Here is a 22,695-nt window from a genome sequence, read left to right as displayed (position 1 = left end):
GTCAGCCACAGTCCTTCCGTGTTGGCCTGTACCTCCGAGAAATATATACCGAACAAGAGAAGTCCCAGGACTGAGCCGTGTGGGACACCACTTGTAACTGGTTTGGAGTCTGACATGGCTCCAGCAATTCTAACCATGTGGGTTCTGTCCTTGAGCCAGTTTGCAATCCATCTAGTGACATAGGGGTTTATATTTAAGCTGGTGAGCTTATCTATAATGCCCGAGTGGGGTATTGTATTGAAGGCTTTTGCGAGGTCCAGGTAGGCTGTGTGGGCCACCTTCCCCTCGTCTATGGCCTTGGTGACTGTTTCAAAGAAATCAACCAGGTTTAAGAGGCAGGATCTGCCCTTAACAAAGCCGAACTGGGTAGGATCCAGTGTCTGTAGGTCCCCAATATCTTTATTTATGAGGTCCATGATGATCCTTTCCATAGCTTTGCAGACCAAGCTAGTCAGGCTTATGGGGCGATAGTTTCCAGGATCCGTTGAGGCACCACCTTTATGGAGAGGGACCACTGTTGCTGTATGCCACTCTTTGGGCACATATCCTGTAGTAAGGCTGAGATTGAACAGTAGTTTTATGTTTGGGTTTAGCTCTTCTTGGAGTTCATGTAGGACGCAGCCCGGGACACAGTCTGGTCCCATTGATGCTGTGTTTTTTGCATTGGAGAGGGCGGCTCTTACCTGATCATCTGAGATGTCAGGGTGGCAGCACTCTGCTGGGATAGATATTTGCCCTTTTGGTGGGGGGGGGGTTTGCGCTGAACCTGTCAGCTAGGATGTTGGCAATGTCTGTGGGTTCAGTGTATTTTTTGTCATTTTGGACTAATTCTGAGCATATCTGGGAATTACCACCCAGGTTCCTAACATAACTAAAGAAAGCCTTGTGATTATCCTTAGTGTCCTTAGACAATTTTATGAGTGCCCGTAGTTTTTTGCTAATACTGATCAGTGATGCCTTCCCTTTTTGGGATTTTGCATTTAGTAGCTTCCTCCATCTATTGAATAGTTTGTTTATGGCTGGGGTCCACCAGACAGGACGTCTGCCTTTGGAGGATTGGGTCTTGGTTTTATTTGGATCGCATGATCCATGCATTCCTGAAGGTGTTCATAGAATGCGTTTATAAAGGATTCTGCGGTCTGGGCTGTATTTTCCACAGGCCCGGGGGCTTTGAAGGATTCCACCTCGGTTTTGAGGAGTGTGAAATTTGCTTTAGAGAAGTTTTTCACTGTGGTTTTCTGGGCAGGGGGTGAGGTCTGGATGTGAATATCCAGTGAGATTAGTTTATGGTCTGATCCTACCAGTGAGGGATACACTTCTGGTCTGGAGCATAGAGTCCCCATGTTGGTGATGATCAGGTCCAGTATGTTTTCCCCTCTTGTGGGAGTGGTAACAAGTTGTTCCATAGCATTTGAGTTTATAAATTCTAGGAACCTTTGGGCTAGGATGTTGGAGCTAGAATAATGCTCCCAGTCTATGTTTGGGTAGTTGAAGTCGCCCAATATAATGGTGTTTGGAGAGACCTTCATATTTTCCAGTGTTCTCAGAAAGGCCGAGTGGGGTTCCTGGGTTTGGGAGGGTGGTCTGTAGCAGGCTATAAACTGGAAGGCAGTTTTACCCACTGTTAGTTGCACATGGATAGTCTCTGATGCTTCGTGCTTTGCCACCAACCTGGAGGTGTGGGTATCTTTGATGAATATCGATACTACCCCTCCTTTTGTGGTTCGGTCCAAGTTTTGGGGCCGAAAAGCATGGTATGAGGTATAACCTGGTAGTGCTGGGGTGCTCTTGGGAGCCCTGAACCAGGTTTTTGTTACTGCACCGATATCTGTGTTCTCCATGCTAAGAAGAGTTTCGAGTGCGTGAATCTTGAGGTTTAGACTTCTGGCGTTGAGTAGCATTACTCTTAGTTTCTTATCCCTTGTGATACCTATGGAGGTGGGTTTGTCTTTTGAGACTTGCCTAAAAAAGGCACTATGGGGGTAGCAAGAGCTTTTGCCAATATCCGAAAGCCCAGGGGTGACAGGTGCAAGCCGTCCCTAGCGAAGCATCGTGGCTTGTCGAGCATATCATCCCAAGCTGACAGGCATTGCATCCCCTTTGAATGACACCAGTACTTAAGTCAATTGTTGAAATTGATCATCTTGTCTTCATATTGTGGCATCATTCTTGGTGATGCTACTCAAGGTCAGGGTCATACCGGCCTGGGCTACATGCTCAGAGAGTTCCTTTATGTCTCTTTTCATGTAGTCCAGGGAGGTATGTCTCAGGTCATTCACACCAGCATGGACAATGACTGAGTCATATTTGTACTTGCCTTGGAGTGACCTGAGTGCTTGTGTTATGTGGCGGATCCTAGCGCCCGACAGGCTGCTCACTGTGACCCTCTCCTTGTTCAGCCTGGTGAGCGGGACGTTAGTGTGCCTGATGATAGTCGCCTATTACAAGTGTATCAGGTGTGTTGTTTAGTCTTAAGGGCTGTGACTGTTCGGCACACTGGCTTTGTGAGATATGTGTTGCACGTGTTTTGTTTTGGGGTAGCGGTTGCTTAGGTGTCTGCTTTGGAGGTCTCTGCTGCTTAGGCAGATCTTTATTTAAAGCCTCTGAGTATGTTTTTGTGTGATTATGTGTTTGGTTTGCTGTCGTGGTAGGTCTATGTGTGACTGGAATTGTAGTGAGTGTGGTTTCCTTCTCCTGACTGGTTATGCCAGTACTGAGTTGAGAGAGCTTAGCCTCCAGTTTGGCTATATGGTTGCATCTCTCACATGTGTTGGGATTTGTTGGGAGGAGGAGAGGGTTGTCTGTGTACATGAGGCAGTTGTAACATTGCCTCAGGATTCCCAGATTCACCAGCTGGACCGGAGAGGAGATTGACAACTGACCTTTGGACATGCTAGAATAATATTGGGAATTCCTTAATAATTGAAAACAATGGCCAGTGGGGAGTGAGGGTGTAGTGCTTTTAATTTTTAGTGCTGACTTATATAATTGCTTTAGTGAGCAAGTGCCAGGTAACTTAAGTGCAATGTGTTACAGGTAACTTAAATGCAAAAACGGCAAACAGTAACTTTCTTTCAAGTAAACAAGGAAATAAGTACAGTAAACAATGCAGATATCACTAGTGATTCACAGAAGCGCTGAGAAGCCGTTTATTAGGTGGAATTAGCATTCCAGGGAAATAACAAGCAAACAAACAACAAGCATATAAACAAAGCTAGATTCAGCAGTCCTGGATCTAGTCTATGCTACAGCAAACAAGGTGTACCAATTTCAGTAAGATACAGTTCAAATATTCAGGCACTATAAACCTTTAACCAGAAATTCCCAGCTCAGAAGGGCAGAGTCCAGCCTCTTCTCCCACAAGAGTGCAGACCACGAACCTTCTTAATGTAAAATAACTGGCCTGAAGCCCAAGTGCTTAAACCAGAACTAATACACTTTAAGAATAACAGACACTGGGCTCTCAGTCAGCAGTTCCCAACTTAGAAGGATGAAAGCTACCTGTCCTGCCACCACAGTGCATGCCACAAACCTTCCTAATGTAAAACAACTGGTCTGGCCCAAGTGCTTAATCCAAAAGATTTAGAATGATAGCTACACTTTAATCAAGTTACTACCAAGCAGTAATAAATACAATTGAATACTTTAGAGAATGCCTGGATTAGTGCTCAAGTTACACAAACAAAGCTAGATCCAGCAGGCCCGAACCCAGTCTATGCCACAGCAAACAAGGCACCAACTTCAGTAAGAAGCAGTTCAGATATGCATGCACTATAAGCCTTTAACCAGAAATTCCCAGCTCAGAAGGGCAGAGTCCAGCCTCTCCTCCCACAAGAGTGCAGACCACGAACCCTCTTAATGTAAAATAACTGGCCTGAAAGCCCAAGTGCTTAAACCAGAATTAATACACTTTTAGAATAACAGACACTGAGCCCTCAATCAGCAGTTCTCAACCTAGAAGGATGTAAGCTACCTGTTCTGCCACTACAGTGCAGACCACAAACCCTCTCAGTGCAAAACAACTGGTCCGAAGCCCAAGTTTTCCTTTATCTTGTACAACCTATGTGGTGTATTTGCTTGTAAATGAAGGTAGAGTTTATATTGATACATGTATGTGTGTGTGTGTGTGTGTGTGTGTGTGTGTGTGTGTGTGTGTGTGTGTGTGTGTGTATATACATATATATATATATATATATATATATATATATATAATATTGCTATCTTTTTGGGAGCACCTGACATCGGGGGCAATAAAAACTAAAGAAAATGGCGTCGGCTGCATGTTTTATACCCCTGATGACCTGACATCATGGAAGAGAAGACTGCAACCGACGGAGGACTCAAGACTTTGGAGTTCAGGCTGACTGAGGGCAACCTGCCAGCAGATTACCCAAATGTATTGACTGCAACAGTGAATACACTCTAACATCTACATTTATGGTAAGTGTACACAACTGTACTTTACTCATGTTATGTAATTAATCTTTTCCCTATCCAGTACTATCCCCTTCTAACAGCTGTCCTGCAAGATTTGTATTATTAGAAGGACGTTACCCTGTGGAAATTTAAGCTGAAAACCTGCTCTGAACTGTCACTCGACTAAACAGACCTGCTAAGGTTACTACCTCTAAATTCCCCCTGATTGTACCACAGTTTATGCTGACCTGGGTCTACAGCACTATTAGTTAGCCCTAAATACTGAACCCAACTCCCTAAAACTCTAATATATTGGCTAATTCAAAGTTGCTATCCCTAAGGAATACTGTTGGCTTTAAATAGGTAATTTTCACATATTATGCATTAAATTGCAAGCAAGATAGAAAAAGTGTTACCAACCCCTAAAATTGCTAAATGAACACTTTAAGCAGTAGAACAAAACATAAAAAGCCTTACTATAAATTCCCAGTGTGCTTACCTATAATTGCAGACTCTAAGATCCTTGTGTCTGGTTAAGCCCTGCTCCGCTTGGGTGTGCTCCGGACCCCTCCCTGCCCCCCAATTCTCACCTGCCCCCCAGTGCTGCTAACTTTATAGCCAGAAAATCGCACCCCTCCTGTCTAATCCAATCAGTATTGTACTCCTCATTTTAACCCAGCCCCCTCACCTCCCTTCTCCATTTCCTATCCCTCCACGATATCCTGGTGACCTTATAATAAATACATTAACTCTGCCTCTCACTATGTCACCATCCAAAACAGTGTCACTGCTTTCTTTGCTATCCCTTATGTTAATACCATATCGCCTCTTCACTTATGAAAATCAGTATTACCTAGTATTTTATTACCCAAAACGTCAAACCACCACCCCAGTTGTATCAAATATGGGAAGTCACCCAATAATTAATCCTATATCCAACTCCTTAACCACAATACACCATCACCCTAATAAATCTAGATACATCAGCTCAAAATCCAAGCATTATCAAAAACTAATAAACAAATTCCTGAAGCTTACTGTAAACTTACAGTATAACCTCACAATGGACGAAGATATTCACCTAAACCCTAACCCATCCACTCTAGATAGCTCGACCTCATATGCTAATCACCCTACCAAAACACTATCTATAAATAGGTCCCCCAACTCCTTCTTGGTCTGCCATCTAAATATTAGAAGCATAAACAATAAAGTACATAACTTACATGCCCTCTAAGAAGCCCACTCCCTTATATACTGTCTAACTGAAACCTGGTTAAAGCCATCAACTTCAGATAATGAAGTTTTACCACCTGGGTATAATAGACTTGACCGCACTACTAGGAAGGGAGATGGGGGTAACTGTACTCTTCAGATCTACACTAAATGTTACTTTAGACCCCCATACAACCACCCCAGGTCAATAATGCAGAAATACTTTCTACCAAATTTCAGTTTAATAAAAACAAATGCATGATTATTGTCTGCATGTACATTTCCCCCAAGGAATAATGCCAACACCCTGGAAGATATCCTCCACTGGTTAGCTAGGACCTATCCCCAAGAACCCATAGTACTTGGAGATTTTAACATAGACTGGAACACCTGCTCCTCGCAGTCTCCTACTACCCATGTAAACCTATATAGGTTTACACAGGTCATGTCCACCTCTACCAGGATAGGTAAACCTAATCACAAAGGAAGTATACTAGACTGGATACTAATCAATAGTCACCCCCAAATGTATACATCAGGGACACTCCCTGACAACCTCAGCAATCACTTTCTTACCTTTATTTTTTAAACACAAAACCAATAATTCCCATCAGCCCACCTATAGAACAGTAAGAAATAATAAGAGCTTTAATCCTACCAAGTTTCAGGACAAACTTAAATCATGTAATTCGTCTGCCCTAAAATACTTTCCTCTGGATGAAGCCGTTGCTTACTTTAACAATAAATGCCTTACCATCCTTGATTCTCATGATCCTGCTTGCTCCATTTGGAGCAAAACAAAAATCGTACCATGGCTCTCTAAAGATACCAAATCAAAAATCATGCTCAGAAACAAGGCATGGGCAACATGGCGTGCCACTAAAGCCCCTCTAGATCAAATTAAATATCGGCAATTAAGGAGTGAGACAAAAAGATCCATTTTGCTAGATACAAAACTTTCATCTCCAGCAGGGAAATCAAAATAACTCTCAAAAGTTTTGGGCAGATACAAATAAACTACTGCACCCAGGACAAACCACCAATCCAACTCCCTCAGCCTCTACTGATAAACTACCAGAGGATGTCGCTAACACCTTCAATAGTTTCTTCACCGAGACTATCCAGGCCCTAGCTAGCCAGTTACCTCTGAACTCCTCTATCATACAGGATGTCAGTCGCAGTACCCAGCACTCTCTTAGCCTCCAACCAGTCTCTACATCTTTCATTCATACCCTAATGAAAAGATTAAAACCTACAACCCTCTTTGCTAATCATTTCCCTGCTGAATATCTGCAAAAATCTGCAGATGTCATAGCTTACCCCCATATCCATTCTAATCAATGGTAACATATCAGAAGCTACAGTCACTCTGTCTGGAAAATATCTCATGTCATACCACTCCATAAAGGTGGTAGCTGTACTGAACTCTCTAATTTTAGACCTATAACTATTTTGTCACCTCTGGATAAAATTATGGAAAAGTGTATCCATAAACAGCTTCTGCACTGTCTAATCCAGAACAAACCTACTGGCTAACTCTCAGCACAGCTTCAGGCCACATCATAGTACCACCACAGCCATCCCTCACCTTCTCCAATGCTATAAACTATAACAGGAACAATAAATTATTCTCAGCCCTTTTTATGGTTCTCTCAAAAGGCTTTCGATATGGTTAACCACCAACTGTTCATCCACACCCTGAAAACAATGTCTTTAGGCAATCATTCTCTCCAATGGTTCCAATCTTATCTGTGTGATAGACAACAAGCCGTCCTATGGCAGAATGATCCAGCCTCCTACCCAACACCCTAGGTGTCCCCCAGGGATCTATTCTGGGACCTGTTCTGTTTTCCATTTCCATTTTCATTAATGACCTTCACACTATCATCCCAAAAGCAAACTGTATTCAATACGCAGACTCTGAGTTGATCTGCTCTGCCACCTCCCAGCCAGATTTGCAGACAATAACTCAGAGTACTTTTAACTTGGTTGAAAATTAGCTCTTTGATCGTTGTCTGATTTTAAATCCCAACAAAAAAAGCTACTATTTTTCTCCCTCACTCAAAGGTCCCCGGTTTTATCCTTCTCCATTAAATCTAATAATGGTACCATAATCTCCTCAGATGTCTACACAAAACTCCTACGTGTTAAATTTGATGTGCATGTCATTAAAACTATCAAAACAATTCATAAAAAACTTGTCTCACTATATAGGATAAAGCCATTCCTAACCCCACCTGCTGGAGCTGCCATTGCTCGCTGCCATCTACTTTCTACCCTTTCCTATGCCTCCCCTTTACTTACCAACTTAAACAAAACTGAGCTTAACAAACTCCCTAGCTGCTATAATCACATAGCTAGATTTGCCACTGGCCTGCCCTACAGAACACATCACTGTAAAAACCTAAATAATCTTGGTTGGCTTGAACTGCCCAGGCTAATTCAGTATAACCAAATTATAGTGGCTCATAAAGTACTTAACCTGAAAATACACCTGAACTAAAAAAAATATTATCTACCCCCACTCTAACCTCAGACCACTTTGCTCATCTTATAGACTGGTAGTACAAACTATCAAATCCAACAACTCAGCTGGTGACACACTATTCGCCATCTCTGTTGGCAAAACTTGGAACTCTCACTGCCTGTTGACATTACTCTAGGGACTACCCTATCTCAATTCAAGAAAAGTCTCAATCAGTATTTCAAGTCTCTGGTTATGTCCTTGCTCCAAACTTGATTAAATCTTTAGTTATTCTTGTGTACCAATACTATTTCAACTGCATCTTATTTGTGTTTTAATTTAAGGCGTATCATAAGTTTGTGAGATTTTATAATTTATATTTCTCAACAGAGTCTGTAAACTGTGTTTAATTTGTATTATGTTATGTTTCCTTTTGCAACTACCTTTGGAGCTTTTCTCCCCGGGCCTCCTCTGAAAATGGACATGTATCCAGTCGGACTATCCCAATCAACAAATGTAAAATAAAAATAAATAAAATAAATAAAAATTGTACGAGCATCCATAAAGCGGAAATTAAAATGTTAATTACTTCTATTTTTTTTTTATTGTAAGCCACTAGATTTTATAGGGAGTTTTTATAAAATTATAAACTTTTAAATATAGTAATGCGACTTTTACTGGGATCAAATCGTCTGGGGTCAAATGTTGTGTACCTCCCTAGATGATCTTAGTTGACTTGGCCTCAGCTCCTTGGGAATTTTTCTCCCTTACTAGCTTATGATTGAGTCATATGGCTTCTTCCTAATCATCCTTTTTATTTTAATCTGTTCCTGTTTCTTTCTTAATTATTGCAGACAAACTCGATCTGAGGATGCTTGTGTGAAGGCTGGCAGCCTAGCCAGATAGGATTTTATACATAAAAATATGAATGTTGAACTACAAACTTGTTTTCTTAAATGAAAGAATATGCTGTGAAATGTTGAACTTAAAACAATGTGGCAACATTGCCCTGTGCTGTAAAGAAAGCTAAGTCAAGCATTTCTTGTCTGTCCTTTGAAATTAAAATTATTTCTTGTCTGTCCCTTTGAAGTTGGAATTTGGAGTTGAGTCTGGAGTGAAGCATTCTGCCTAGTGTTTTAACTTAAGGAATAATTACTAGAATTTACATGTGGAAGGTCTTTTATTGGTGTAGTTTCCTGCAGGTGCAAGATAACTGTTGTGTAGTATCTGTTAGCCTGGGAACACCAAGAAAGTGTAAAAGAAATGATGTAATGGGAACAAGGACTGCAATAGCAATTTAAACAGAGAGAATCAGATGGCATTAAGCATTTTTGTCTTGACCATCTAACTCACAGCACTGTCTTGTGTTTTCTTTTAGAAATAGCTAGGAACTAGAAAGATTAGACTAAGTATTTTTCTGTGATGTCAGAACTGTACTACTGAATTATTTTAAGTATTTCTGTGCGATCTCTGAACTCTTGACTACCACTGTGTAGTAAGAAGTATTGTCTTGTGTTTTTATTATTTATTAAACATTTTAAAACCTTTCAACTGTGACTGTTTTGTGTAGAGATAATTTAAGCTCTAAGAGTACATTGCATGTATATAAGGATCCTATACCAAGTCACTCTAATAAGCCTTGACTGTTTATACTACCAATTGGATAATAATATTGCACAGTAATAATTGGTCACCCTTTTAAGGGCTTTCGAGTAGCTGATGAATATTAACTGGGTGGTGGCCAGTGGTACTACCATATAGTCTGGGTAAAAGGGGCACAGCTGGAGAGCCTGTGGCCAGCCTTCCCCAGAAGTGTCTGTGTGGTTGTAGAAACTCTTATGTGAAAGTGTGTGTGTGTGTGTGTGTGTGTGTGTGTGTGTGTCAGCTACTTGGGCAGGGACATGAAGCACTGCTTGGACAGAGAGGATGCTGGAGATTTTAGCTTGCCCAGCTGGCTGAGATCTGGACCTTATAGCTGTGCCAGTGGGGAGTCTTATTGGGGATCCTGAGAGCAAGGGAGCAACCATCCCCAGACTGACTGTGATCTCTGTGTGCTCTTAAGGGAACTTGCTTTTTACTGCGTGTATTTGTTATCCTTTCCTCATATATGAGACACCCTCTCTGGTGTTAGTGGGGAGGATTGAGGCTCCTTGATTGCTGGGCCAGGGCACAGGCATCACAGCTTGTTCTGTACACAGGGATTATGGGCAAGGGATGGAGTCTGAGCACCAGACCCAAATGTTCGAGTGTGTCTGGAGTTGGATCGTCTCATGTGTGATCCTATACTTTGAGGAAGGATGGAAGCAGATCACACATCTTTCGATATATGAGGAGTACATACATTTTATGTAAATCATCCGCCCAGATTTTAAGCACATTTTCACTCTTCAGCTTGTATAGCTTTAGCATAAAGCATGCAGCTTTATTATTTATTTAGTTTTGCTTAAACGGTTTATTAACTGATTTTTTTCCCATTACGTACTGGACATAGCGAAGCTTCAGAGCTTAAATGGCTTTATGCTGTTCAAATCCAGGTGCTCTGTTGAACAAATTTTGTGAGCTTAATATGTAGTGGCAAACAATTTTCAGTTGCATATGTGATGGGGGAGCATCTGTTTACATACATCACCTACATTTTCTTGTGCAAACAAAGTAGAATGAAACCATGTTCTTCAAATGTATCACCTTTGGTAGCTCATCTGCAGAAGCCCAAAGCTTGGCCCAGTTTCCATAGCTTGGCAATCCCCCCTCAACCTGTCTGACCCCCCCCCCCCCACCATCTCACTGTCATTGTGGTATTTGTAGTACATAGAGAGCACTGGCCAATGCCATCTTTAGTTCATTCTTGATGTGACTACAGTTCTGGCAGTCCACACAGTCTTCAAGGTACCTTTCAGTCTCGTAATTGTAGTCTTGATCCAGAGCTCAGGAGGCTAAGTACCATGTTGACAAATCTTTCCTCTTTCTTGTGGTTATGTACTACTGTTTGGTGCTTTTTTTTAACTCTGCAATGTTTTAGCAGGAATTAGGCGTAGTGTGCTCTGCCTGTCCCGGGCGCACATTCTCTTATTTTGTTCAGCTTCCTGTAAGAACTTTCAATCCTGTTTTATTTGTCTGTGTCCTTCCCATGACTTGTCCTCTTATGAGTTTTCTGCTAGTTTCAACAGAAAACAAATGAAGGCAAACATTTGTTCAGCTATACCTTGACAGAAAAAAGTTGGAAGCCCCTTTCCACCTGACCTCCCTGTTTTGGAGGCCCAGGTCAGTTGTCATCTTTAGGCTTTCCCTCCAAAAAAACATAAGAAATACACAGATGCAGACACATTGCGGGAAGTTAAAGTGGGACACAGAGGATGATGCATATGTCCTGCCTGGCCTTACTAGACTTGATGATGTTTGCTCCAAGCAGCCCCCCTTCCCTGGCATTTGGTACTACCAAAGCATTTGGAGATGTCCTTAGAGGCTACTATTCCAGTTCTTCCCAGACCCAAGTTTCTGTACTTTGTAGTAGGTCAGGATACCTGTTTCTAGGCATCTGTGTGTATCCAGTTTCCTGCTTACATGGGTTACTTCTGGAGATAAGGAAATTCCCATGTATTACTTTGAGAAGATACCAAAAATCATAGGGTTGAGAAGCAGAATTCTTGACCGTGAGTCCCAGGTTATGAGATGGTACCTTCTGCCGTATTAGGTACTGAGATATTCCTAGATGTGATTACCGTTTTGAAGGCCTTGCTGCCGTCTAGTCTCCAAGGTACAAAGCAGTTTCTCTTGCCATATTCTGTTGTAATCTTCATTCAAGGGTTGGCAGAAACTGACTCAGGATTTCTTGTTTGTTTCTCCAGAATATGCATGCCAAATCAGAACAGCCATCATTTACTTCCTGGGTGGGGGGCTTTTTTTCAGAGAAAGAAGCAGCTGTGTTAGAGGGAGGAGCTGGAGGAGGAGTCTGACTCAGATTCAGAAGGGGAACAGAAAACTGATTTATTAGTGTCCGAAGTTCTCTGCTGTTGGTTGGGAAAAGGCTGATTAAGATACCCAGTTTTCTAGTTACTCAACAGAGAAACCTCTCATTTGGAAAATCTAAATTTTAATGAGATGAGAAGTGAAGGTTGTTTCTGATACCGAAGAAACATGTATAGACGACTTGGCCTTCACGCACACAAGCCTCAAGCAAGTTCTGTATTTTTTTAGGCATATGTATCTAATTTCATCATGACATTACTGAAACTAGATTCTTAGTCCCCTGCTCTTTGAAAGCTTGACCACTTTTGCGGGGTCCAGGATGATAGGTATTTGTAAAACAGTCCATTAAAATTAAAATCCAGTAACTGAGGGTGTGCAGGTGGTAACGTTATGTTTTGCTAAAGGGTCAGAGTTTATTCCTGCCAGAATACTCTTCCCAGTTACTGAAAGACAGGAATCAGACTACATTGAGAAGGTTTATATATCAGCAAGCCTGGCTTTCAGAGCTGTAAACTGTCAAATCCCATGTGGTTAAGTACTGTGTTGAAATCTTCATGTGTTTGATGTATGTGATTGGGGTAACTTGCACAGGGAGAGCTGAAGGTAAAATTAGTCAAACTTGCCCAGTCAGATGTGCTAGTGGGCAGGCATCCTAATAAATGAGGTCTTTAAGAAACGGGAGGAAAATGATAAAACTGTGGAATCCGTGAAACAGCTATGCCATCCTTCCATTCATCCACCCATTCTTTGCAAAGTAAAACAGCAGGCATCCATCCGAACACTTGGCCAGCAGTTGATATCAGGCTAAGGAAAAACCAGTGTAGGAGAAGAGGGTCTTTGAAAAGAGGAGGTGACAGGATAGTCTGAAAGGGAGTCATAGAGGCCTTCCAGATGAGGACTGACCTAGACGAGGAATATTGGTGACCATGTCCCCTTTCTTTCCTGCTCCATATCCTACCCCACCTCTTAAATTCCCCTTACTCCTCTTGGAGGTTTTTGTTTTTAGTAAGCATTAAAATAAATAACAGATTAACAGTGAGTCCTGCAGATTGTTTCCCAGGAATACAAGCTGCAGTTCAAACCTGTCTTGAGTTTTGAAGAATTCACACCTTACCAAAACCAAAGACATCTGGTGTTGCTTCTGCTCGAGTGACTATTGCAACAGGCAGCAATAGAGAAGGTCCTTCAGAGGTCTCTTTACATTACAGATGAGGGCCTCAGAGGCACATTCTGTGCCTGTTGAATCTTAACAAATTCCTCAATGTCCCAGACACATGATGCTTGCTGTAAATACCCCCCCCCCCAATAATCTTCCTGTTTCTATAGCCCGTGATTGGGAATCATGGAATCATAGATCTGAAGGAGTATGGTTATTTTCTGGCTTGAGGTAAAAGGGAATAGAGTTCCAAACATTTAATGTTCTGTAGTCCTCTCTCGCCTTCATTCTTACATGTGGGATCGGAAACGATCCTCTGCTCCAACTCTTCTTATTTACAAGCTGGAAGACTTCTAGTTGGCTCGTGCCTAGGTAGGTATTCCATGGTTCACCCGTACAATCCCCAGATCTCGTTTACCTCGTCGACAAGTTCGGATGTGCTTCTCTTTGGCTCTGGCTAAGTCTTCAAATTTATTCAAAATTTTTGGATAAATTTTCTGTTTTACCTTAATATAGCATTGTATAGTTATCGTTAGTATAGTTGCAGTTAGAATAGTTAGCATTTACTAGTGCGCCTTTTGTGTTTAATTTCTTTAAGTACAGTTGGCCTTTTGGCCATCTAGTACTTTGTATCCTGTGTGCCAGTTTTTGCTCGTTTAATATACTTGTTCATAATTAGATATTAGTAATTGTAGGTGCCTTTTGCGCTCAGTTAGGCTGTTTGTGTTGTTAAATAGTTATAGGTCATAACTTTTTGCGGATTTCCGCTTGCTAATATATTTAGTGTTGCAAACCGAACGAGGTTCTGTTTATTTTGTGTAGTAATTTCTACATTTGAGACTTTATTCCTGTTGGGTGTGTGCGGCTCTTCAAGACTTTTTCTGTCCCCCTAGGTTTGTTTTAGTTAGAAGACCTAGTTTTCCCTCTTTCTTCCTGCCCCAGCTAGGCCCGTTTAAGTTAGAGGACCTAGTCCTCGTGGTGTCTATTTACCGTTCCTGTAGGGCTAGGCCCGTATAAGTTGGAAGACCTAGTCCTCCCTTTCTTTTTCGGTGTCTGTGTGAATTCAGCTTCTGTGAGAATGTCTAAGGAAAGCAAGAACCATAAGCCATCTGGCTTCAAAAAATGCATAAAATGCTCACGGAAGATGTCTATAACGGATGGCCACAGTAACTGCATTTACTGTCTTGGGGCCATCCACTTACAGGAAACTTGCATATTTTGCCACTCTTTTAGTGCTAGGGTGTTGCAAGAAAGGAAAAAATAAGCTTATTCTAAAAGGTGGTCTAAAACCTTCTTTTGAGGAAGATCTGGCTAGCTCTTCCTTCTCTGCCTGATCTCAGGGACCTGAAAAGGAAAAGTCTAAGTCCTCTAAGGGGCCCTCTCAGCACCGGCTGGTGTCTTGGAACCTCCTCTTAAAATTACTAAACATGACAAATGTACTGTCTCTTCGGCTCCACAGAGTTTGGAGCCGATTGAGAGTTGTACTACTGTGATTACTGGGTAGGCGCCAAGTAGCTCAGAGCCGACCGCTGAGAGTATTCAACGGAGCAGGTCTTTGGAACCATTACCGGTCTCCCCTACACTGAAATCACCAATACTGCAGAGATCCTGTTCTCCTACTCGGTCTTCCAGGAATTTATCAGAAGAAGATGTGGAGAGGGTAGTGCTGAGACTTTTGAAGTAGTCTGCCTTACCGAAATTGTTGTTGGCTCCGACCCAGTCTGTTCCGAAGCCACTTAAGTCCGTTATGCCCCCTTCGGTGATTCCTCCTCCGAACCATGCTGACCTTTTAGAGCCCGGAGTGTTCGGTACTGCTGGTGGAACCATCGGTTCCAGTTCCCCCTGTGGTTGTTTCGGAACTGAGTCCTGCTCCGACACTCTCGGTGCCGTCCGTGGTGTCTAGGAGTCGAAGTTCCCCGGTCAGCCTGGACAGGGACTCCTGGAACTGAAACTCTTCGGTTCCAAGCCTCCCTCTCGGTGCATCGGCAAGGGTGAGTTTGGATCCTATGTGTGTCTTGGAGCCGATGGCTGTGGAACTGATGGCATTCTCGGCCTCTTCGGAGCTGAGGAGGTCTTTGGAGCTGGCAAGGTTGGCATTCGAGATGATGAGTGTGCTGTCCTGATCATCAGCTCCTACCAGGGGTGCCGACACTCTTTCCCCTAGGGCACCTACTTCTGTCTCATCTCCTGCTCCCTCCTTGGACAGCAGAGACCTGCAGCCTCAGGAACCACCGGCTGGAGGCCCCCACTCTTCCAAGACCTCCCCAGAATAGCCTTCTGAGGAACCCCCACGGAAGAGAACATGTAAGAGGAAGCATGCAGACTCCCAGGATAAGTCTCTGACCTTTGACACTGACCTCAAGGAGTCAGACCGGTCCCCCAAGTCATCCTCTGATGATGTCTCCTTCGTAGACATCCTGGAAATCCTTAAGCAGAGGTGCGGCTGGCCCACTATCACCCCTTTTGATGAGTCAGTGTACCTGAAGGCTTTCGAGTCTCAACCTTCAGCCTCTTGGATGTCTCCACCTTTTGCCGAACTGATGGAGCTAGTTACTCGGAAGGTGTAGGATACTCCTGATGCCGTGGAGCCAGTCCCCAGGAGACCAAATAAGTTTCTTTCTGCACCCGGGGAAAAGGAATTTTTATCTAAAGGTGTTCCCGTAGATGCCATGGTGGTGGCGCTCGCTAAGAAGGAGCTAGCGGAGACGACTTCTGTTCATCTGCTGAATAAGGAGTCTCGAACGATGGACAGATACGGGAAACGTATCTTCTCTTCAGTAGCATTTACTCTTAGATCTCTGAGCTACCTTACACACTTCACGAGGCTTTAGAGAGATCTCCTTAAGGAGTTAGGAGATTCTCTACAAGGTACATGTATTGAGGGAGTCCCTGACAAAGTGTCTGCCCAGTTGTACACCTTGAACTCTATTGTCATCTCGTCCATGAGGCTTATTTCGTATGCAGCCGATGGAGTGAGTAGAGCAGTGGGTTTAGAAATTTCCTTAAGTCGTCATTCCTGGATGCGTTTGTGTAATTTTGCGGAGTCTACCTTTATCAAGTCTACCTTTACCAACGCCCCCTTCGGTTCCTCATTGTTTGGACCCAAGGTAAATGACACTCTCACCTGGTGTGAGCAAGAAGGGAAAACACTCTGCGCCGTGGGAGTACATTTTACTGCCCCCTCTAGACCATACCATAAAGGTCAGAGGGGTGGTAAAATTCCAAGTTGGACAGGGTGACTCCTCCTTCAGAGGCAGAGGAGGGGGGAGGAAATGGTAGACGTTGCCCTAGAGGCAGGGGTGGACTGCAAAACCAAGGAGGTCGCGATTCGTTTCGGGGCTGGCCTTATCAGTGCTCCTGATGTGGGGCCCGACCGTGCTTCTCTGGAGCCAGTCGGGGGTCGCATTTCTTTGTATCCAGAAGCCAGGCTTAGTATCACTCAAGACAAATTGGGTACAAAGAATTATTACCAGAGGTTATCTCATACCCTTTTCTCTTCCACCTTATGTTCCCAAGTGGATCCCGTATGTTCCACTCGATCACAGGGATCAGGCAACTGTTGAGGTCAACAAGTTGCGAACAAAAATAGTCATCAAAACCGTCCCAGCAGACCAAATAGGATCCGGAACTTACTCCAGATTCTTTTTAGTACCAAAATGTAGAGGGGACTGGAGGCCCATCTTGGACCTCAGCAGATTGGATGAAACAGTAAAGAAAGACAGATTCCGGATGGTGACACTGCACTCTATACTCCTGTTATTAGGGAAAGACAATTGGATGTGCTCAGTAGATCTCCAAGACGCTTACTACCACATAAAAATGGACAGGACTTCGAGGAGTCATTTATACTTCCGGCTGGGAGCCAGTTATTACCATTTCCGTGCTCTGCCCTTTGGTCTCACCACAGCCCTCAGGGTGTTCACCAAGTGTATGGCAGTAGTGACAGCTCACCTGAGACGTTGAGGATTCCAGGTGTTTCCGTATCTGGACGACTGGCTTTTGACCACCCCCACCAGGCATCTACTTCTTCAGACCAGGGACGCTACCATACAACTTGTGCCCAGTTTGGGATTTCTGTAAATTGGGGAAACTCTGCCTTATTGCCCTTTCAATCTGTGAATTTTATAGGCGAAGAGTTAGACAAAGTACACATGTTGGCTCGTCTTCCTGTAGAAAGAGCAGAGAATCTGGTTCTTCAAATTCAACGTCTTCTTCCCTTATGGAAATTCAAGGCCAAGTCTATTCTGCAGCTTCTATGGACCATGGCTTCCACCATTTTACTAGTACCGCTAGCCAGACTACACATGAGGATTCTTCAGTGGCTGCTGTCGTCCCAATGGTCCTTTCAGCACTGACCATTATCTCATCACATACTGCTGACAGACTCTTGCAAGAAGGACCTCATTTGGTGGACTCTACCCGATCAGTTAACCATGGGTACTTCATTTGTTTCTCTCCAACCCATTGCCACTGTGACCACGGATGCCTCACAGATAGGGTGGGGGGTCATTATCTAGGCAGGACTGTCCACGGCACATGGCAAGATCACGATGCTCATCTTCATATCAGTTTTCTAGAGATGGGAGCGGAGCTCCTGGCGTTGCAAGCACTTGACGACATTCTTCCTTTGGGGACGATTGCGATACAATCAGACATGTTGGTAGTATGGTATATCAACAAACTGGGCGGAACCAGATCATACCCACTCTGTCGAGAGGCCATTCGAGTTTGGAAATGGGCGATATCTTCCCAGTGTTTTCTGGTGGCAATGCACATTCCAGGGACAACAATGTGATAGCCGGCAATCTTAATGCCTCATGAGTGGACTCTGAAACAGGAAATAGCGGAGAAGATTTTCCATAGATGGGGACAGCCTTGCTGCAATCTCTTTGCCAGCCCAATCAACGCCAAATGCAGCAGCCATTTCTCCCTCATCCCCCCCACTGGGGGTGTCACCCAGAGAAGCTCTTGTTCACGATTGGCTCTTGGGTCTCCTTTATGCTTTTCCTCCCTTTCCTCTCATACCCAAGGTTATTCAGGAAGCAAAATGACTGGGAAGCAAACTGATCCTCATTGCTCCTTACTGGCCTCATCAGGTGTGGTTCCCCTTTCTCGGGCTTCTTCTTCTAGATGATCCTTGGATTCTGGATCCAGTACCAGATCTCTTGACACACGTCAGGCTCGCTTCATCCCGCTTTACACACCCTCAATTTGACAGCTTGGCTGCTCCAGTTCCATCCATAGTCAGGCTTCATGACTTCTCACCCTCTGTGACTCGTATGCTAACATCCTCTCATAAACCCTCCACTAGGAGACTATATTCCAGCAAATGGAGGAGATTCTCTGTCTCGGCTGAGAAAAAGAATGCTGACCCTTATACTGCCTCCATTCTGGTGGTTTTGGAGTTCCTGTCTGAGCTTTTCCACCAGGGATCTGCGGCTGCCACTGTCAGGGTTCAATTGGCAGTGATTTCTAATTTTCATCAAGGCATACAAGACTCTAATCTGATGTCACATAGGCTGTGCAAAACCATCCTCAAAGGTGCCACTTTATTAAGACCCCCATTTTAAGAACCTGTTGCTTCATGGGATTTAAATTTTGTGCTATCCAAACTGACGTACCCAATTCATTGCCTTTGAAATTTTTGTCTTGGAAGATTTTGTTTTTTGTGGCCATCACATCTGCCAGACGGGTGTCGGAGTTGCAAGCATTATCTGTAAAACCCTCTTATCTGACTTTTCACAAAGACAGAGCATCTCTTCATACTAATCCTTCCTTTGTCCCCAAGGTCTGTTCCCATAACACTTTGAATCAGTCCGTAGAACTTCCATTGTTCTTTCCAAACCACTCCAACGCAGCAGAATACAGGTTTCATCAGTTGGATGTCCATAGGCAGTTACGTTTTTATTTGCACAGGACGAAGGAATTCAGGAAATTAGATCAATTATTTATTTCCTTCTCCGAATCCAGGTCAGGTTTATCAGTTTCTAAAGTGACCCTCTCAAATTGGATTTCTAGCTGTATAGCTTACATTTACACCTCTGAGGGTAGACCTTTACCTTTCAAAATAAAGGCTCATTCTACTAGATCAGTCTACCTCTGCAACCTTTCAGACCAGGGTCCCACTTGAGAATATTTGTGCAGCAGCAACTTGGGCTTCCCCTCACACATTTATTACTTATTACAAATTGGATCTAACCTCCAGGGGTAGAGCATCCTTTGATTCTATGGTACTCAGGAGTATTTTTCCTTGAGCCACCCAAGAATAAGGTGCTAGGGACGCTGTCCCATATGTAAGAATGAAGGCGAGATAGGACTACAGAACATAAACAAGTTATGTACTCACCATAACGTTCCATGTTTGTAGTCCATCTCGCCCTTCATTCTTATGAACCCACCCTCCTACCCTCTTCCTGGAAGTACCTGGAGGCAGATAAAATATCTTTCACTGGAGACCTTTTTATTATGGGCTTCTTTCTGTATTTTGTTCTTATGTCTATTAGTTTTAGTTAGCAGCAAACAAGATCTGGGATTGTACTGGTGCACCATGGAATATCTACCTAGCCACGAGCCAACTAGAAGTCTTCCAGCTTGTAAATAGGCCGAGTCGGAGCCAAGGATCGGCTCCGATCCCGTATGTAAGAATGAAGGGCGAGATGGACTACAAACATGGAACGTTATGGTGAGTGCATAACTTCTTTTTACATTAACTGAGAAAAGCACTGTGTGCTGTTAGTACAGCTGAAGTAGTGAAAAGGAAAAAGTAGGAAAAATTGATAGTGGAAAGGATTATAAAATGTGGATGAACATAATTGTAATTAGATGTACAGCCTCAGATTCTCACCTGGTCTATGTTTGTTGCCCTCCTTGAGGGCTAAAGGAACATTTGAATATGGATTGTTGGTTAGGCTTGTAATGATCTTCAGACTAATTGCCTAGTATTTACACACGAACCTATAAGAAGCCCCTACTTTGTGGACCAAATAAGAGGATCATTTTTTTAGAATTTTTATCCCATTTAGTCCTTTGTTTAAAAAAAAAAAAAAAGTCCACTGTAGACCTATTTGTGGATAGATTAGATTACACTGTCGGTCAACTTTAACTCCCTTCAAACAGGGTTTGAGATTAACAGACTTGTTTTGATTCCTACATCCTGCTTTGGAACCACATAGCACCTAAAATAATGAACAAAAGTACCCTCTGGAGGAATTGGTTATTGTTTGTGTTAACATATTTCTAACAGATTTCAGAAACAAGCAGGGTGTCCAGTCTTATTCCAGCATCTGAGAACTTTTTTGGATTAAATGTCAGTTCCTTTTGGAAGTGTTTAGAAAACAGATGTACAATATGAATATCAACCCTGAAACACTACATAGCTCTAAAAGCCTATTCAATGTCCGCTGGTGGAAGATGAGTATGTTATACACTGTATGACAGGATGCTAAGGTGGGGATGTTGTACAGGATCTTAGCATCTAGGTTCATTAGTAGGGCACAGGATAGTAATCCAGAAGTTCAGTGAGACGTACTGTGAGAAATTCCCTCTACCATGCAATTTGTGCACTAAAGATACTGGAATCCCTTTGTCATTAACATGCTTAAAAGAACAATGGCTTGTGCTAGTTCTTGATAGGTGCAGGTCCCCTCAGTGTGTATTCCATTAAGAGTACATTGGTAGATGCAAGATTACAGAGAATGTAAAGCTGACATGAAACACAGATTGTGGGACTGAGAATGGATAGAGTCTTATGTGAGCTTCTATAACAATCCAAACACCACTGTGATTTGGCTTATGGTATACTACCCAAGATGTTGAGACTATGGATATTTCATTTAGGCTTTGTAACTAGAGTGTCCACTGCCAAAGAATGCCGAACCCCTGTTAAGATGACTACTGGCTGTCCTCATACTGATCTAATCAAGTGAGGTAAGATGCACTTTATTGTGAAGGCAGACTCCACATCAAGATTTGATGGTGATTGTTCTGCTCTTCATAATCTAGCAGTTATATCTTTACGAGAACATCTCTGTTAATATTTGAAACACAGGGGAATTTAAATAATGAATTGTATATTATAATGCAGTTTCTAAATATTTCTTTTTTTTGTTTGCTTCATGGAATCATCTTCCCTTTTGTTTAACCTATTATCCAGTTTGATGGATCTAAAAGTTGTAACTAATCAAAATGGTTAGAATACACTGACTTCTGCAGTTGACATAGACCAAAGTATTGGAGCCTATACTCCTGTCAGTATTAACATACTTCAGCTGGTTTGCATAATAAGAGTAAAAGTCGTGTTTAGAAGTCATAAAATGCTAGGCTTTCCAGCTTTTAAGATCTAACAGTGTTTTCCGTTGCTAAACAGATGCTTATTCCATGGTTGAAATCTGTGTCAAATTGGTGTACCATAGTAAAATTTAGTTAACTTAATATTTAACCAAGTTAATAAAATTAAGGTGTTTAATTCTCTGTTATTTTGCTTTGTAATTTTACCTAAATTTCATGATTGTAATTTCCATTAGTTCATTTATGGTGGTTTGTGTTAGTTGAAAAAAAATGCATGACATTTCATTATGGTTATTGTTACTGCTGCTAGTATAGGACTGTAAAAAGGGCAAAGTTCTAATTTAAAAACTGAAAGGAGTATTGAGTTTGGGGTATTGTGCCGAGTAAAACCTCTTAATGGCTCCTGATTTTTAAGCCCAGCCATGAAAAAGCGTACGTGCTTTTCTAGTACAGTGAGTTTAAGTTGTGATTAGTGAGTTGTTAAGGTTGCACTGGTACAGGTACTGTTTGCAGTTCCTTTGTCATTTCTAAATCGTGATATCTTAGCTAGTGTTAACACTAAATCCATGATCATAAGCCATACCTGAAAGAAAGCAAAATTAAACGGATTGGAGGAAGACATATCGTTTAGGTTGTTAGCTTTTTGTCTGACTTTGTGTGCACATCATTATTTTGGCTTGAAAATATACATGACTAGACATAGAATGCTTTTCTGTACAGCTGTCACTGTTGCTTTTTTACAGCCTTTATTTATATCACTGAATTCTCATAGCTGGTTAGTTGAACTGATACTGCACATTTTATTTTTCAGGTTCTTATGACCACACAGTAAAGGTTTTTGATACACGAACAGACCAAAGTGTAATGACAATGGAGCATGGTCAGCCTGTGGAAAGTGTGCTGCTTTACCCTTCTGGAGGACTTCTGGTTTCTGCAGGTAATTTGCTTTTTGCATTTTATAAAACTGCGCTTTTTTATTTAATGTATTTTATGTTTATGAAAACTGTACTTAAGTGCACATTTTTATTGGTCTGTGTTCTAAATCCCTGGTTAAAATGGCTTAGTATTGTATTGCAGTTTTGAGTTTTTGGTTGCCCATGGCATAGCAGTTCAACAAGTATGCTTGTAGAGCAGATAGGTTAAAGAAGGGAGCTGTGCAGTTGCTAATAGTGTTTGTGTGTGGGAATTTCAT

General features: G+C 42.5%; 1 protein-coding gene across 1 annotated transcript in view; it reads left to right on the top strand.

Annotated features, from left to right (window-relative positions):
• Window positions 1-22,695, top strand: part of UTP15 (UTP15 small subunit processome component) — a 1,055,146-nt gene that overhangs the window by 363,321 nt on the left and 669,130 nt on the right. The window contains exon 6 of the mRNA XM_044063945.1: window positions 22,315-22,440. Within this exon, the coding sequence (XP_043919880.1) occupies window positions 22,315-22,440 (126 nt within the window). The remainder of the gene's footprint in view (window positions 1-22,314; window positions 22,441-22,695) is intronic.

This window comes from Protopterus annectens, chromosome 2.part2 (assembly GCF_019279795.1).
Source record: "Protopterus annectens isolate FY-2018-M chromosome 2.part2, PAN1.0, whole genome shotgun sequence".
Taxonomy (NCBI): Eukaryota; Metazoa; Chordata; order Ceratodontiformes; family Protopteridae; genus Protopterus; species Protopterus annectens.
The sequence above is the reverse complement of the archived record's forward strand: the minus strand, read 5'-3'. Positions and strand labels throughout refer to the sequence as shown.